The 15971-nt window shown below is 35.2% G+C and overlaps 1 protein-coding gene across 7 annotated transcripts in view; it reads right to left on the bottom strand.

The window, feature by feature from the left end:
* IMMP1L (inner mitochondrial membrane peptidase subunit 1) overlaps positions 1-15971 on the bottom strand; it is a 79497-nt gene that overhangs the window by 9971 nt on the left and 53555 nt on the right. For all 7 annotated transcript variants that reach the window (XM_045066101.1, XM_045066098.1, XM_004755910.3 and 4 more), the window contains 2 exons: positions 15168-15256; positions 10835-10961 (listed from right to left, as the gene is read on the bottom strand). In XM_045066101.1, coding sequence (XP_044922036.1) covers positions 10835-10961; positions 15168-15256 — 216 coding nt within the window. The remainder of the gene's footprint in view (positions 1-10834; positions 10962-15167; positions 15257-15971) is intronic.

Raw genomic sequence — 15971 nt, 5'->3', positions numbered from 1 at the left:
GAGAAAACATTAGTAGTCTTTAGTTTAAAAAAATGGGAGTCTCAAGTTTCAGTTATGAGTACCTTTCAAAGCAAAACCCAAGGAATAGTTTCACTAACATTCTGTTTGACATTGTCCTTGGCACAATTTCTTGCCCACATTTGTCTATCTGAGTAGAATATCTGGAGTCCTAATGGTATTACCCCCAAATGCTAGATGCATGACAAAGAGAGTAACATTTATAAGGACCAAGCTGGAACAGTTAGCACTGATTATTTCAATACCTGCTATTTCTGTGTAGTCTTATTATTCTCCTATCTGCATAATTCATAGGGACTGTTACTGTCATCCCCTATCTAAAAGTGGTGCTACCTTGGGTTCATTAGCCAGTTATCACCAAAGAGAAATTTCACAAAAGTTCCAATAGGCTACAACTCCAGCACTAGGGTTGGAGTAATGATAGGGAATGCTTTTTACTAACAGGTTCTTTCATTATCAAGTATCTCCCTGCTGAACAGGTTTAGAGCTTAATCTAAGACTTGGTCATTCTCATAGCTATTGCAAGCTAAGCTCCTTCATCTTTCCTGCAAGTACTCAATACCTCCATCCAGCCTGAAGAGGAATTTTTGATGGGCTCTGTAAGCATGGTAAAGATACCGTCCAAAGAGTAAGAAGAGTCCTGAGTTCAAAATGTAGCTCTGCCACTTACTAATTAAGAGCCTTGGACAGATTATTTAAACCTCATCTATATAACTGGGTTTAATAAATCCCTTACAAAATTATTCTGAAAACCAAATGAAGTAACACATAAGGCTCCTGGCACCCAGTAAGCATTCACTAAATATTAGCTATTGTGATTAGCAGTTGTCCCAACTAATGGTATGAATGGTGTCTGCTGGGAGTTCTTTGTTCCTGGTTTCCTATCCTGTCTACCCAGTTCTCTGCAAAGTGAACTGTGCTTTGCAATTTTACTTTGGTTTCAGTAGTTTTTTTTTTACATTGTATTCAATTATATATTTCTGGTACTAGCCAAGACTTGAATTCAGTGTTATTAAAAATGTACATTAACTGTGAATAGATGCCATATTAATTATGTAGCAAAGACTACCATTTTTATTCTTTTAACAGGCATCTTAAGCAATGTTTATTAAATATCAAATGCTTAGGCTCTTCCTTATGAAGCATTCACTTCTTCAGAACCGTCTACTCACTCGTCAGAAGGTATACGGAGAGGGAATGTGTTGGGACTGAAGCCAATGAATATGCTTTTCCATCATAGCCATCTAATATTAATGTACCAATCCTACAGTAGTTTTTCCCCAGGACAATGGATTATTTTCTCTGACTTCTTTTTTGTTCTATTTGTAAAATAATTTACCTATCTGTTTTTGGTTTAGTACTTAAAAGCAGCATTTTATATTTTCATTTCAAGACTATCTCTCTAGCTTCACTTTAATACAGCCTAATGTACACTCTGGTTTTTTGTTGTTTTTTAATTTTATTTATTTGAGAATGAGTGCACAAATGGAAGAGGGACAAAGGGAGAAGCAGACTCCCCATAGTGCAGGGAGCCTGACATGGGTATCTATCCCAGGACCCTGAGATCATGATGCAAGCCAAAGGCGGACACCCAGCAGACTGAGCCACCCAGGCAACCCACACTTTGGTTGTTGTATTCCAAACGATGAGCTTAACTTAATGAAACACAGGTTATTTCAGAGACTAGCAGATGTTTCCATGAAAATTTTGATTCATGGGACTTCAAATAATACTTCCTAAGTCAAAACTCATCCCTAAATGGAATTATTTTCATAGATGCATGAATGTACCTCTTTTCAATTTCCTACAGCTCCTATACATAACTGCTTCATATAGAGACTGGCTAAAAAAGCTGATTAAACACGTGAAATGGTATTAAAAATAGAAGATCTGGGGTAGAAAAGAGTCTCTCTACTCCAAAGAAGAAATAATTACAATGAAATATGTAGCTCTGTTGTATTTGATACCAATAAACCATTAAAAAAAGAAAAAACATGAAGTTCCATTTTTTAAAAGATTTTATTTATTTATTTGACAGAGAGAGAGATCACAAGTAGGCAGAAAGGCAGGAAGAGAGAGAAGGAGGAGCTGGTTCCCTGCTGAGCAGAGAGCCCAATGCCCGCTCGATCCAAAGACACTGAGATCATGACCTGGGCTGAAGGCAGAGGCTTAACCCACTGAGCCACCCACGTGGCCCTTGCTCCATGTTTTTGACAGATACTTCTTTTACTTGTGTTTTATTTATCAAAGCCACAACTCTAATGCACTATACCCTGAAAATATAAAATTCCAATTTAGATAAGTGGATGACTGATGACATTTTTCTGTAATGATGTAAGGTACAAAGAGAACAGCTGAAGACCTCTAAAAAATAAGACTGATCTCTGAGGGCTGAAAGCACCAAAACATTGTTTTAACTAAGATTATGAAAACACATTATGGACATCAAGGAGGGCATAGTACAGCATCCAAATGTCATTCTGGAAAAGTATTGTCTTTTTCCTCCACTTCTTTTAATAATTTAATTGCCACTGTATTAATTTAAAATACCAGGACAACTGGGTGGCTCAGTTGGTTAAGAGTCTGCCTTCGGCTGAGGTCATGATCCCAGGGTCCTGGAATCAAGACCTACATTGGGCTCCTTGCTCGTGCGGAATCTGCTTCTCCCTCTGCCTGCTGCTCCCTTGTTCCTGCTCACTCTCCCTCTTTCTCTCTCTGACAAATAAATAAATAAATCTTAAAAAAATAAAATACAGTCTCTGTTAGGCTTATTAGATAAGCTATATCTTCTCTCCATTTCCCAAATTAACATTTCTCCCAGAATCTCCTCATGTACCATCTACTCCTATTGCTAAAGCCAGAAACCCGGCTCAATTTTAAGCCCTTCAATTCAATTTCTTCCAGCATCCAATCCTGTCTAGAAATATCTAGAAATATCTTAATCTTTCTCTAAAATTTGTACTGCTTTCAATGGTTAATGTTATTATCTTAATTATGTCCTATGGCCTATTAATGGGTCTCTCAGCCTCCAAAACTTCTCTCCTCGTAGGAGTCCCTCCTACTCCAAACCTTCCTCTATTAATTTATTACTAATATCAGAGTAATCTTTTATTTTTATTCCTTTACAATAATTTAATAATATTGGGGGTATTTTAACCACAAGAAACACACACACACACACATATTTATTATTTTTAAAAGTTTTTAAAATAAATTTTAAGGGCGATTTTTAAAAAGCTAAGTCTGATAATGTTATTTCCCTGCTTGAGACATACAAGGAACTGGGCCCTGTTTACCTTTTTATTATCTCTCTTCACTACCCACCCCTCCCCACTATATGTTCCAGACATAAGAACTTACTTTTAGCAGTTGCCCAAAGCACAATGCTATACTCTCCCTTTTAGACTTTATGAATATACGGCTTGCTTTGATCAGGTCCTACTTATCCTTCAGAATTTCAACTCAAGTTTTACCTTCCCAATCTGGAAAAACCCTATTGACCACCGTTTGGATAAATTTCATCTTATGTCTTATTACAGCACCCTGTCTATAATTCTATTATATCATATTATAATTTCTTGTCTGCTCCTCCAACTTGGCTATAGACTTCTAAACCTGAACTGTCCATATGGTATCTAGTAGTAACATTTGTGGCTATTTAGTTTTACAAATTATATAAAATTCAAATTCAGTTCCTCAGACATGTTATCAGACACATGTGTCCTGTGTTCAGCCATCACATATGCCTACTAGCTACGGTACTGGACAGTGCAGTTATAGAATATTCCGCTTTTGCAGAAAGGTCTGCAAAAGGTCTGCTTTTGCAGCACTACCTCCTCTAACATGCTTCTGGCCCTCAAATAAGTGCTCAGGAAGTACTTGTGGAATTAATAAGTGTATGAATAAATAAAGGAAAATAAATAAATAAAATAAAAGGAAAGTTGTGACGTTAATGTCTGGCCAATTTTGCCCGCCCCCCCCACAGCTTGCTAAGGGGTACTCAAGTCTTCTCTTCCACCCCAACTCCCTGCCCCCTACGTCCAGTGGTTCTAGCTGCTCCTGAGCACAGCCTCCTTAAAGATGCTTAAATGCTGGGATTGGTTTGGGGTCAGGTACAACGGTTGCACTTAGGGTCACAAGTCCATATTGGTCTATGTCCCTACACCTACTTTGACTTTCTCTATATAGGGAAGTCAGGTCAAATTTCAAGTGTCTTTGGATGACAGAAAGTTTCTCTAATCCTTCCTGATTTGGAGATTCATACATACAATGTACAGGAAATAGATCAGAATATTAAGTTGCATCTTAAAATTTTAAACTGCTCACCCTACAGGTTTTAAGGAGACAAATCTGTTGGGCCCTCATGTGTCTTTAGTGGGGACACAGGCAGTAGCTGTAACAAACTAAATGATTCTTACATTTGTTTCTTCTTCTTCTTCTTCTTTTTTTGTTTTGTTTTGTTTTAAAGAGAGAGAGGACTAGAGATGGGGAGAGGGAGAGTGAGAAGCTGAAGTAGGCTCTATGCCCAGTGTGGAGCCTGGCATGGGGCTCAATCCCACAACCCCGAGAACATGACCTGAGTCAAAATCAAGAGTCCAATGCTTAACCAACTAAGCCACCCAGGCACCCCAATTCCTATACTGTCTTAAAATAGTTATGACAATTCTAATGCACTCATTTTTGTAGGTTAGCAGTACAGTGGCTTGTAATGCCAACAGTTTCTTGCTAATTTATAATCTTCAACTGTTTTATAACATGCACACTTATTTTTGTTTATTGAACATTTACTTATTTGAGAGAAAGAGAGCACGAGTGTGCATGAGGGGTGGGGCATAGGGAGAGAGAGAATGCCAAGCAGATTACTTGCTGAGCATGACACCCAGGCACTCCATGCATGCCTACTTTTACATGTTATTCTTCCTTTCTAGTCATATTTTAACTAGATCATAGTTTAGTAGAATGAGAATGCTTTTATGGACTAACATTAAGTGAGTCACTGAAACCCAAAGAATTATGCCAAGCGGTAACACAAGAACTTCATTTAGTTGCTTATTTTAAAGCATCTGAACATATTCCACCTAGTCAACAGCAGCTTTCCAGTAGATCACTCTATCAGATTGGGAAGCCACATGACACTTGGAATATATTCTTTTTACTACCATCAGTGATGGAGTCTGCTTCAGATCCTTCTACTAAACAGCAGCATTATAATTTCAGTTTTCTTAATTTCTCCCAATTCCTTTTAGGCAACCTTAAAGTAGAGAGGTCTCATAAAACTTTCAGATAAACATACATAAATATTTTCATTTTACTGAACTCAAAACTGCCCTCCTCAACTCACAGCAATGACACTGATTTTCCAACTTTGAGTGGTTAAAATATATTTAGGTGAACAAAACCATTTCAGGAAGACTTGTTAATCTATTAGCAGAAATGTTAATCTTTGTGCACATATATGAATATATATATGTATATACACATAAACATATTAAGATAAAATACATTTCTACAAAATAAAATTTTATAAACTACATGTTACTGTTAAAATAAGATAAATTGTTCTGAAAATGTTCAGAGAACACATCAGAAAATGTTTAAGTTGTGGAGACCTCAAAGGTGATTATTTAATGTTAATATCAGAAGAAAAAACCTCAGAATTGTAAACAATAAGTCAAATTTATCTTCAGAATTGTGTTAGCTATAGGATGAAAAAGTCACGTCATCTCCGCAGTGAACCTCACTTTAGCAAGAGAGTAAACATATTTCCTCCACATCAGCTGCAATCAAGGCATTAGCAGTATGCCATGATTGATTATCCTGGGACCCGTTGCTGAGAAATGAATGTGTAGCACAGGTTTTTATCACTATAGTCTGCAAAAAGCAAGTCCCTTGTTTAGATATCCTAGTTGTAATGAGTGACATTATTAGGTAGTTCTTCTATTTAAATGACATAAGGATTTAGTGTATCAGCAGCTTATAATAAACAAGCCCTTTCAATCTGATGACTCCTTTCCCTACACATGAGTACTTTTTGTGTTTATAATACAAGTGGTAATAGAACACCATATGGTTGTGACTTTTAGCTAAAGTAAATGACATTTAAACAAACAGAAAAACAGCATTAGGATATTCAAGGATTTGAACTATAACCTAAATACACAGTACACATTAAGGGGCTATTAGTGTTAACTATATACACTGACCATTTTCTAATGCTGTCCAATTAGTGAGTTTTTCAGTTTGCTGATCAGTTTTTCAAAAATATTTTCCACTTTACTGTCAAACACCTTTATCACTGACATATTGCCCCATTTACAACTTCTTTTAAAAACACTCTACCACTAATATATCCTGAGAACATTTAATCAGTTCTTTCTGAAATGTAAAACTGCTTCTATTGCTTAGATCTCTGCCAAAACAACAATGATGTTATTCACACACATATAATTCTTAAAAGAAAAATACAAGAACGTGGGAATGGTACAAGCAGAGACAGCAGTTCTAAGCTACTGCAGGAAAACAAGATATGAATTTGTCTTGCACCCCAAGGTAACAGATATAATAGCAAGAAGTGGTGTAATTCCGATTATATTTAAAAGATAAAGCCACCATGATTTGCTAAAGGACTGGATGCGCAATGCAAGAGAAAAGGAGTCAAGGAGGACTCCAAGTTTTAGAAGCAGAGCAAGCAGAGAAATGGAGCTGCCACTGCTGCGATGGGGATATGTGTGGGACGAGCCAGTTTGGGAAAGATGATTAGCAGTCTGGTTTTGGACATACTAAGTTTAAAGTGTCCATTGTGTACGAAGGTGGAGATAGTAGGCAGACTATTAAGATTTATGATTCTGGTGTTCAGGAATGAGGTTGTAGTCGATATAAATTTGGAAGTTAAGTTAGGTAATACTTAAAACCATGAGACAGGATGAGGCAACCTAATGTGTGAGTGTATATGGACAAGAGATGAAGTTTAAAATATGAACCCCAAGTTACTCCAAAGTTCAGAGGAACCAACAAAGGAATCTCAGAAGAAACAGAAAGACAGGGGAAAACCCCCAGAAAATGTGCTGCTCCCCAAACTAAGTGAAACCAGGTTTTGAGAACAAATATTTCAAATACTAACAACAGGTCAAGTAAAATGAGGCCTGAAGTTGACCACTGGATAGGTAACAGTCGGGACCCCTGACGAACTTTCAATGAAGTGGTGGGGGAACAAAACCTAACAGGAATGAGCTCAAGAAAAAAAATACAAAGTTCAGGCAAAGTGAGTAAACAGATGCAAGTCTTTCCTACAGGAGGATGTGGTGTCAAAGGAGTTTGTTCATTGGTAAATTTTATAGGATATTTGTTTGCTGATAGAACTTACTATATTGCAAACTTACTACACTACAAGATGCCTAAACATTAGGCATAGGTTACACTACAGATTAAAATCATAGCCCTGGACTATCACACAATGTTACCTTCAGAAAAATTATAAAGTGTTTTTCTTCATCTTCTCATTAACTTTATAACAAAATTTCACTATTACCTGAGCCCTGGCTCTACTTTCCTTAGGCAAATGGAAACTACATTATATAGGTTTTCATACCACACCTTGGTACTGTGCAGGCTATTCAAGATTTTGAGCTGAATACGTTTCTTTTGAAAGTCACAAATTAAGCTTATATCCTAGTAGCTAATGCTTAGCCCATAAACCCAAGGCAAGAATTACTGGCCTCAATATCATTGAAATGAGCAAAGCCCACGGCAACAGCACCTGATAGGGATTGCTTAGTTTCCAAATGCTTAATGTAAAAAATAAATCATGGTTTGTAAGTATTGCCGCCACATGGACTTTTACAACTCCAGAATGAATAAAATGATTCCACATCACTTAATCAACGATCTGTTTATATTCTTTTTCGCCAACTTAGGAACAATGCTATTTCTTTCATATGCTAAACTCTACATTCTAGGTTCCAAATGATGATTTTGGTGCTTTGCTTTCTGAAGCACCTACTTAGAAAAACATTTTTAGGGGGTGAAGGGGTGGGGGAGGGGACCTGGAATTCAAAACACATTTAACAATCATCATCTTTACCAAGCAGCTCAATCAAGATCTGAATAGTAATGTCTTCATCATAAACAATAATGATTTTTTCTAAGATACATTGGTAAGGGAAAGAACCCCTTTCATAAAATACTGCACCAGTGTGCTTCAAAGATAACTGAAAGAGGGAACACTCTAGAGGAGGAGACCCAGCAAAGGTTTGGATATTTCTTCAGAGTGCTCCAAACTTGGAAGAATTTTTGTTATAAATCACCTTGATTAATGGAACACATTTGCTAAAGTGGTTCTGTAATAACTACACAATTCTTATTGCTCAAAAAACTCAGCCTAGAAAAACTCGTGGAGGCAGGGACTTTCAAAAAATCACTGGCTTCTCTTTACAACCAATACTATCCCTGATCAGAAATATTCCCTTTTTTTTTAAAGGATAATGAAGACAAAAAATTTTTAGGGAAGCACAATTCGATGAGATGGGAGTATAAATAATAATAATCAGTAGGGGATATTTTGGAGAAGCAGTATTAGCATGGTAAGGAGTACAAATTTTGGATGGAGCCAGGGTATTTATGTCTGAATTCCAACCTTTTTTTCACTGTTTGAAACTGGGCAATCTGTTTAACCTCCCCATTGTCCAGTCTTCTCATCTGGCAAATACTACCACTACCTATGTTATTGGGTCACTGTTGTGATGATTAAAAATAAATTAATCCTTGTGAAGAGTTTCAACAGTATCTGATACAGATGAAGTATATAAGTGTTGACCAAAAGTATTACAATTATGTCTGTCACTTATAAACATGCAAACCAAGGTGAATGGAATATACCTAGAACAATATGGCAGTGTCCTCTTATTTATCCATTCATTGAACATAAAAATTCAAAGAATATCTTCCTTTAATAGAATAGTCAAAAAAATTTACATCTTATAGTCTTCTGATTGTCTTTTCAGATTACTTAGCAAATATCTAATCCCCTGATATTCTTCCTCTAATAACCCTTAAAGAGAAAATAACAATTATGTGGTGCTTAAGTACAGATAGTCGATGCCTTCATTTACATGTTTTGTTGTTCTACCCATTATAAAATTATTTCTGGTCTCAAGTTTATGCTTGTTGCTAAAACAACTTAAAAGTGACTAGAATGTCTCATGAAATGTTAACACTCATATGAAGGTGAAACCCTTATGTACAACTCTGACATTTTTAAAGAACAAAGGGATACAATGTCCATGATGAAGGTCATAGAAAAATAGGTTACCTGATACCACACTATCACCTTCAACCTTTTCACCATCAGCTAACAATTACTAATATGTTTAGCACTGTGGTAATAAACATTAAAAACATTTGCACTTCTGAACCATAGTCTCTTATGGATGGTACATAAATAACACATTTAGTAATCCATTGATCAAACTTACAAGGCAATCAGAGACTATTATAGTTCAAAATAAATACACAATGATCAAGACAATTTAACCTATTTATCTGCTTAAATTGGGGATAAAAACAGAAGTAAATTTAGTTAATAGATGTAACAGCTGCATCAGTAATTTGAGGGTAACACAGAAAATTGAAAGAAAAGTAAAAAATTAAGTTAAAATTATTAAAGTAAGACAAGTATAGGCTGAGTAAACAAAAGCCCCCCCCCCCCGCCCTAACCTCTGTCACAGCAGCCACGTGACTGGTGAGGAGCTAAAATTATATCTGCTCTTCACTCTTCCTTTCTGCTATTCTTGCTCTCTTTTTCTAACGGGACAGTAAAGTTGACCAGAGCAAGGTATATACAATTTCTATCCTAAAAATTTAAGTAGGATTTAAAAAGACTAAACTGCAGACTTTGATTTTACCAGATTTGCTGCTATAAGTCAGTGGAAAATTTGCTAACCCAGGATCCCAGTTGGCATATAGGGGCATGTCTCTTTTGTCTTTTCCAATCTAAGACAATTGTCTTTCCTTATTTTTCATGACCTTCACATTTTTTAGGAATTTTAGTCAGTTATATTGCAGAATGACACTTAGGGTTTGTCTGACATTTTCTCATGATTAGACTGAGGTTACACTTACTTTTGCAAAAATATCACAAAAGTGATACGCACCTTTCTTAGTGCTTCACTTCAGGAGCTATATTATGTTGATATGTCTTTTTATTGGTGAACTTAACCTTGATCACTCAATTAAGGTGGTGTCTGACAGTTTCTCCTCTACCAACTACTATTTGTCCCTTTGTAATAAATATCTTGAAAGAGATACCTTGAGACTGTGCAAATAAACGATTTCTCTCAAACTTTCGCCAAAAATTTTGACATCCATTGGTGAATCTTGCCAACAACAATTATTACCGAGATATTTATATTGTATGCTTTTCTTTTTCTTTTTTTTAAAGATTTTATTTATTTATTTGACAGACAGAGATCACAAGTAGGCAGAGAGGCAGGCAAAGAGAGAGAGAGAGAGAGAGAGAGAGAGAGGAGGAAGCAGGCTCCCTGCTGAGCAGAGAGCCTGATGTGGGGCTCAATCCCTGAGCTGAAGGCAGAGGCTTTCACCCGCTGAGCCACCCAGGCGCCCCTATATTGTATGTTTTTAAGAAGGGTTTTAAAAGAAACTAAAATATATAAAATATAATAGCCAAATTGTTCTGGATACAAACATACTTAAATTCTACTGAATGCAGCATTTTAATTTATATTCAAAAAGTGAGTTATTTTCTTTTGTCAGTGTGTTCAGTTAATGTTAATCAATGAATAACAATTAAAATGTTACTTACATAACTATGACTTTTAAAGAAATCTGATGGACTATTGGTGAGGATTTTATCTCCTTCCAAGCCAATTACTCTCTTACAAATGTTTGATTTTGGATCACTCGGGCTTTTTGCAATGACAATGTCACCTCTGGGGGAAAAAAGTCAAAAGAAAGGTCAATGTTATTTATTAAACATAAATACACGGACAGCACTGCTATAATACTTGTATAACTTAAAGCCAAACCCTTTATCCTCTCACATATTGACCCTCTCATATTACCAGCTTTGAGAAATTTTGTGACTGAGTTTTATGGGTCAAAATCCGCCAAGAGTAGTGGAAAAGCTCTTGAAGATTTTAAAATTTCTGGCAATACCATAACAACCATCTTCTTATACTTTATCCACTATGTGTAACTTCTGTATCCAAATTTTTAAAACCAACAGTATAGAAAAGCAATTCCACGTAAGTACAAACAAATTAACTAAGTAAATTTTACTGTCCAGCCATTAGTACTGATTGCCTCTAGAGCACATAAAAACATAGGGAGAGCATAAATATATCCCTAGAGCTCAAAGAATGTATACAGCATACCCAGATAATTTACAGTATAGTTAAAAAACTTATTTTTGAGGAACAATATCAGAAGACACAACCCAATAAAATGCTAAAAGCTGCCCAAATATATACTACAAAAAATAAATTGGTATATCAAATATATAATACCAACAAGGTGGGTATGATTACATGTAGAAGGCACGATTCATGGAAGAAATAAAAATATACATGTATTAGAAGAATAAGAAAGATCTTTAAAAGTATAAATGAAGGAGACAAAATGAAAGAAGGACAAAATAAGACTAAGCACCCCAACCAAACAGAACACAACACTCTTTCTGAAAAAAAATGAGTAAGTGAATTCTGTTGACTAACACACGTATTTGAAAGGATTTAATTATCTATATTATGTGTACATAGTTCCATAATAATTTGATGTCACTTATAATAAAAGGTGAATATATCAAAATATCAAAAGCCATAAAAATAAAAGGAAAATAACAGTCAAATCAGAAACCTAGTTATCACTACATATAAGTATTAATAAGAATTCTAAGCTTCTTGGTTCTAAACTTTTTGTTTTCATCTAAAAATGAAAATCTGATTAATTACACAAGAATGATTAACTAATAAAGTTTAGTTTGGGAGGTAAAACAATTATCTTAAACAACTAAATCAAAGAGGAATATACAGGAAGGATTTTGATGTAAGGTAAAAAAAGACACCATCCATACTCCTAAGAAATTTTACAGTACTAGTATTCACTGGAATGATAATTTCTTGTGGTTAGAGTTGAAACCTATTAAAACACTAAATTCTAGGGCGCCCGGGTGGCTCAGTGGGTTAAAGCCTCTGCCTTTGGCTCAGGTCATGATCCCAGGGTCCTGGGATCCAGCCCTGCATTGGGCTCTCTGCTCAGCGGGGAGCCTGCTTCCCTTCCTCTCTTCCTGCCTGGCTCTCTGCCTACTTGTGATCTCTGTCAAATAAATAAATAAAATCTTTTAAAATTAAAAAATATAATAAATAAAATAAACACTAAATTCTCTATTTGCAGGTAATACAAGGCTGCCCTTTTTTTGAAATGGGATAAACTGGTCTCTTTTCAACCAAATGGAATCATGCCAATGGAACTTTCAGATGAATAAGTCTGCAAAGATCATACTAAACAAAGCTGATTTGGGCTAGCTTTGGGGAAAGAAATGTTTTCTGTGGGTGTTTTATTCAGCTTATATTTTTCAACAAAATAATCAACATGATCCTTAAAACAAATTCTGAACTTACATGGCAACATAAAAACCATAATTTAGTCAAGATGGTTTTCTATTTTTAATTTTTATTCATTTTTTTCAGTGTTCAGAATTCATTGTTTACACACCACACCCAGTGCTCCATGCAATACATGCTCTCCATAATACCCACCACCAAGCTCACCCAAGCTCCACCCCACTCCCTTCTAAAACCCTCAGGTCCTCAGATTCCACAGTCTCACATGGTTCTTAATGTTTTAATTATTTTTAAAAAAATTTATTTAATGTTAATTTTAACTTTTTTACTTTTAAGTAGGCTCCACACCCAATGTGAGGCTTGAACTCACAACCCTAAGATTAAGAGTCACATGCTCTACTGACTGAGCCAGCCAGGTGCCCCTCAGTTAAGGAGTTTTCATGGAAACCAATATTTATGCAGACTATACTTCTGGTGGTATAACTAGATATATGCATAGAACTTAGATCGAAATAATTATTCCTTGGTTTCTCAACTCCTTCAAATAGGCTTTTAGAAGGAACTTAATAGAACAAAGATTTAAATATTCCTCTCATTTATACTTATAAACCTGCTTATTATCCAACTAAATTGTAAGCTTTTGAAAAGGGTCAATATCTTATTCATCTTAACATTCTCTGTACTGCACATCTTATAAATTAGGTGCTCATTATTTGGTGAAAGAATAAGTAGTAAAAATAGTAATAAGAAACTCTGATTGTTTTAAATATGAGTGTTGTGTGCATTTAACTGAAGAGATCCATGTGCTTTAGGCACCAGTTATGCAGATTTTCATTTTTGCCTAAATGGATGGCTATCCTAGCCTTTTTAAAAAAAATATTTATTTATATTTGACAGAGATCCTAAGTAGGCAGAGAGGCAGGCAGAGAGAGAGGGGGAAGCAGGTTCCCCGCCAAGCAGAGAGCCTGATGCGGGGCTCGATCCCAGGACCCTGGGATCATGACCTGAGCTGAAGGCAGAGGCCTTAACCCACTGAGCCACCCAGGCACCCCTACTCTAGCTTTAGAAATAAGCAGCTAGCTAACAGATCTCTTGCCAAAGGTCAGAGATTCCCCTGAAATCTCAGAGTTCTATGCTACAGACAAAAGAAAAAGAATATTCAGAACAGTAATATTTTTAAAGTTGAACTTACCAACTGACAACCTTGATTGTAAAAGTTATTTGGTATATGTCATATAAATGCAAGATTTTAAGCTGTCCCTCAACCTAAGGGCCCTCTTGACTAAAAAAATATAAAATGAAACCTTCTAAGAATCTTAATTAAGTTACTGAGTGCAGTTACTTATATTACCCATCTGGGTGCAAAGATTATCTATTTAAAAAAAAAAGATGATATTGAGCTATTCATTCAAAATCTATTTAGCCAACAAGTTCAGCTCCTTGTTAAGAATGCTTAAGGAGTATGAGAGTAAAATCATGTCATTAGCATGGAAAACAGCAGCCTATCTTCATGCTACAGTGATGCTAGGTCTCTAGTTAATCCAAAGACTGTATGAAGTGATTTGGATATAAGTTAAAAAGAAAAGAAAGCTAGAACACAACCCGTTATGTAAGTCTTATTTTATAACCCCGTAACTATCAATTAGGTGTCTTGAAGTTGCTATGAGTAAAATATCTGAAGAATTCTACGTAGGACGATGCTAGACTATACAGCTTGACCAAGAGATAACTTCTATCTACAGAATCAAAAATGCAAAGAACAGTTTACACCATTCTTGATGACTTTTAGGTAATGTGAAACAGATTACAGAAGAGGCAAATAACGAAAGAGGAGTGCTTAAACCTATTTAAGCCATATGCTAAATACCAACTCTAGTGAGTCAAATTTGAAGTTTATGGAAATTAAAAAGTGGTATTATTTTTTTCAGAATTATGAAAAACTAATGAACCCAAAGTTTTAGGGAATTAGAGAGGTGCCCTTTAAAAAATACATTAAATTACTAATACTTGACATTCGTTCAGAAGGAATAAAACATATGTAAGTAGAATAAAAAGTATCACAGGGACTGGAAACACCATTTAGAATAGGATTTTTAAAAACTTAGTGGCAAACAGTATTTGTCAAGGAGTTTTTCAACTTAATTAATCAGGAGACTGAGATTAGATAAGATTCCTGGGTCCCAGCTATATATGATTCTATCATCTAAGAATAATCATTTTAAATTTTTTAAAAATTTAGAAGCCAATCACTGGTTTGGTATATAATGTTCCTAAGTCCCTAGGTTCTTCACTCAAAATGCTGTAGAGCCACCCACCCCCCACCAAAAGTAAAGTAGGCTTGAATGTACATTATAAAAGGGACTGCTATTCTATTTTAGCCAACAATGACTATGCATGTTTATGGAAACTATTAAAATTTCTTCAACTGAGAGAAAATATGTGAATCAAGATTTTAACTAGCTGGTCATTAATTTGGTTATTTGCGAAAGGGTTTTTACAGATAAGCTACAAAAAAGATACAATGTGTATATATGGTTTCACTATAACTTTAATATATCTATGACAGAAATTTACCTTTGGATACCATAAAAATGTCGACTAAGATTTTCTGCAAAGACAATATCTGAATTTTGAATTGTAGGTTCCATTGATGGTCCAGAACACTGAAAAGAGAGGTAATTTTTTTTATTTGAATTGAAACCCTTTTTCAATGTAACATAAATCAATGAGCAGACTTTTAAGAAAAAAAAAATCAAACAAATGTTCTTCAAATTTGGAGGTGATTTTTAAGTTTATAAGTTCAACCCTACAGAGTGGCGACCTAATCTGGAAACACAGGCAAATATATTAAAAATAGTTTACCGAGAATACATTACAATACATGAATAAAATATCTATGTTTCCAAATTTTGACTACCCTGTATAATGTAAGCTCCATGAGGTCAGGGACCTTAAAACTCATGTTCCCCGTTACATAACCAATGCCAAAAACAGTGCTTGGCATAAAGCTGATAATAAATATTTGAATAAATAAATGAATGACTTATTTATCTTCTTGCTATTATCAAATACCCACTGCCCATGATGGTAATTTACTAAGTAGTATCATACTATTCTCAATAAGTTCATGCCTTCAGTTCTCTTCCAACAGAATAACTTATTCATTTAATGGGGCTGCAATTTAGTTTTTCTATTGAAAAATAGTGGCATAATGAGATGCACTTTAAAGACTTCCTATTAGTATGTGTTAAAACAATGATCTTCATATATACCTCAAAACTATAATAAATCATCACTGTTACTTAAAATATCTAAATAGAGCAGTCTCCACTGATTTCACTTGGGCATTGATAAAAAACTTTTTGCTCAAAAATATCT

Source organism: Mustela putorius, unplaced genomic scaffold (genome assembly GCF_011764305.1).
Source record: "Mustela putorius furo isolate JIRA1106 unplaced genomic scaffold, ASM1176430v1.1 tig00003859_pilon_pilon_pilon, whole genome shotgun sequence".
NCBI lineage: Eukaryota > Metazoa > Chordata > Mammalia > Carnivora > Mustelidae > Mustela > Mustela putorius.
Note: the sequence above shows the minus strand (reverse complement) of the source record. Positions and strands in the feature narration are given on the sequence as shown.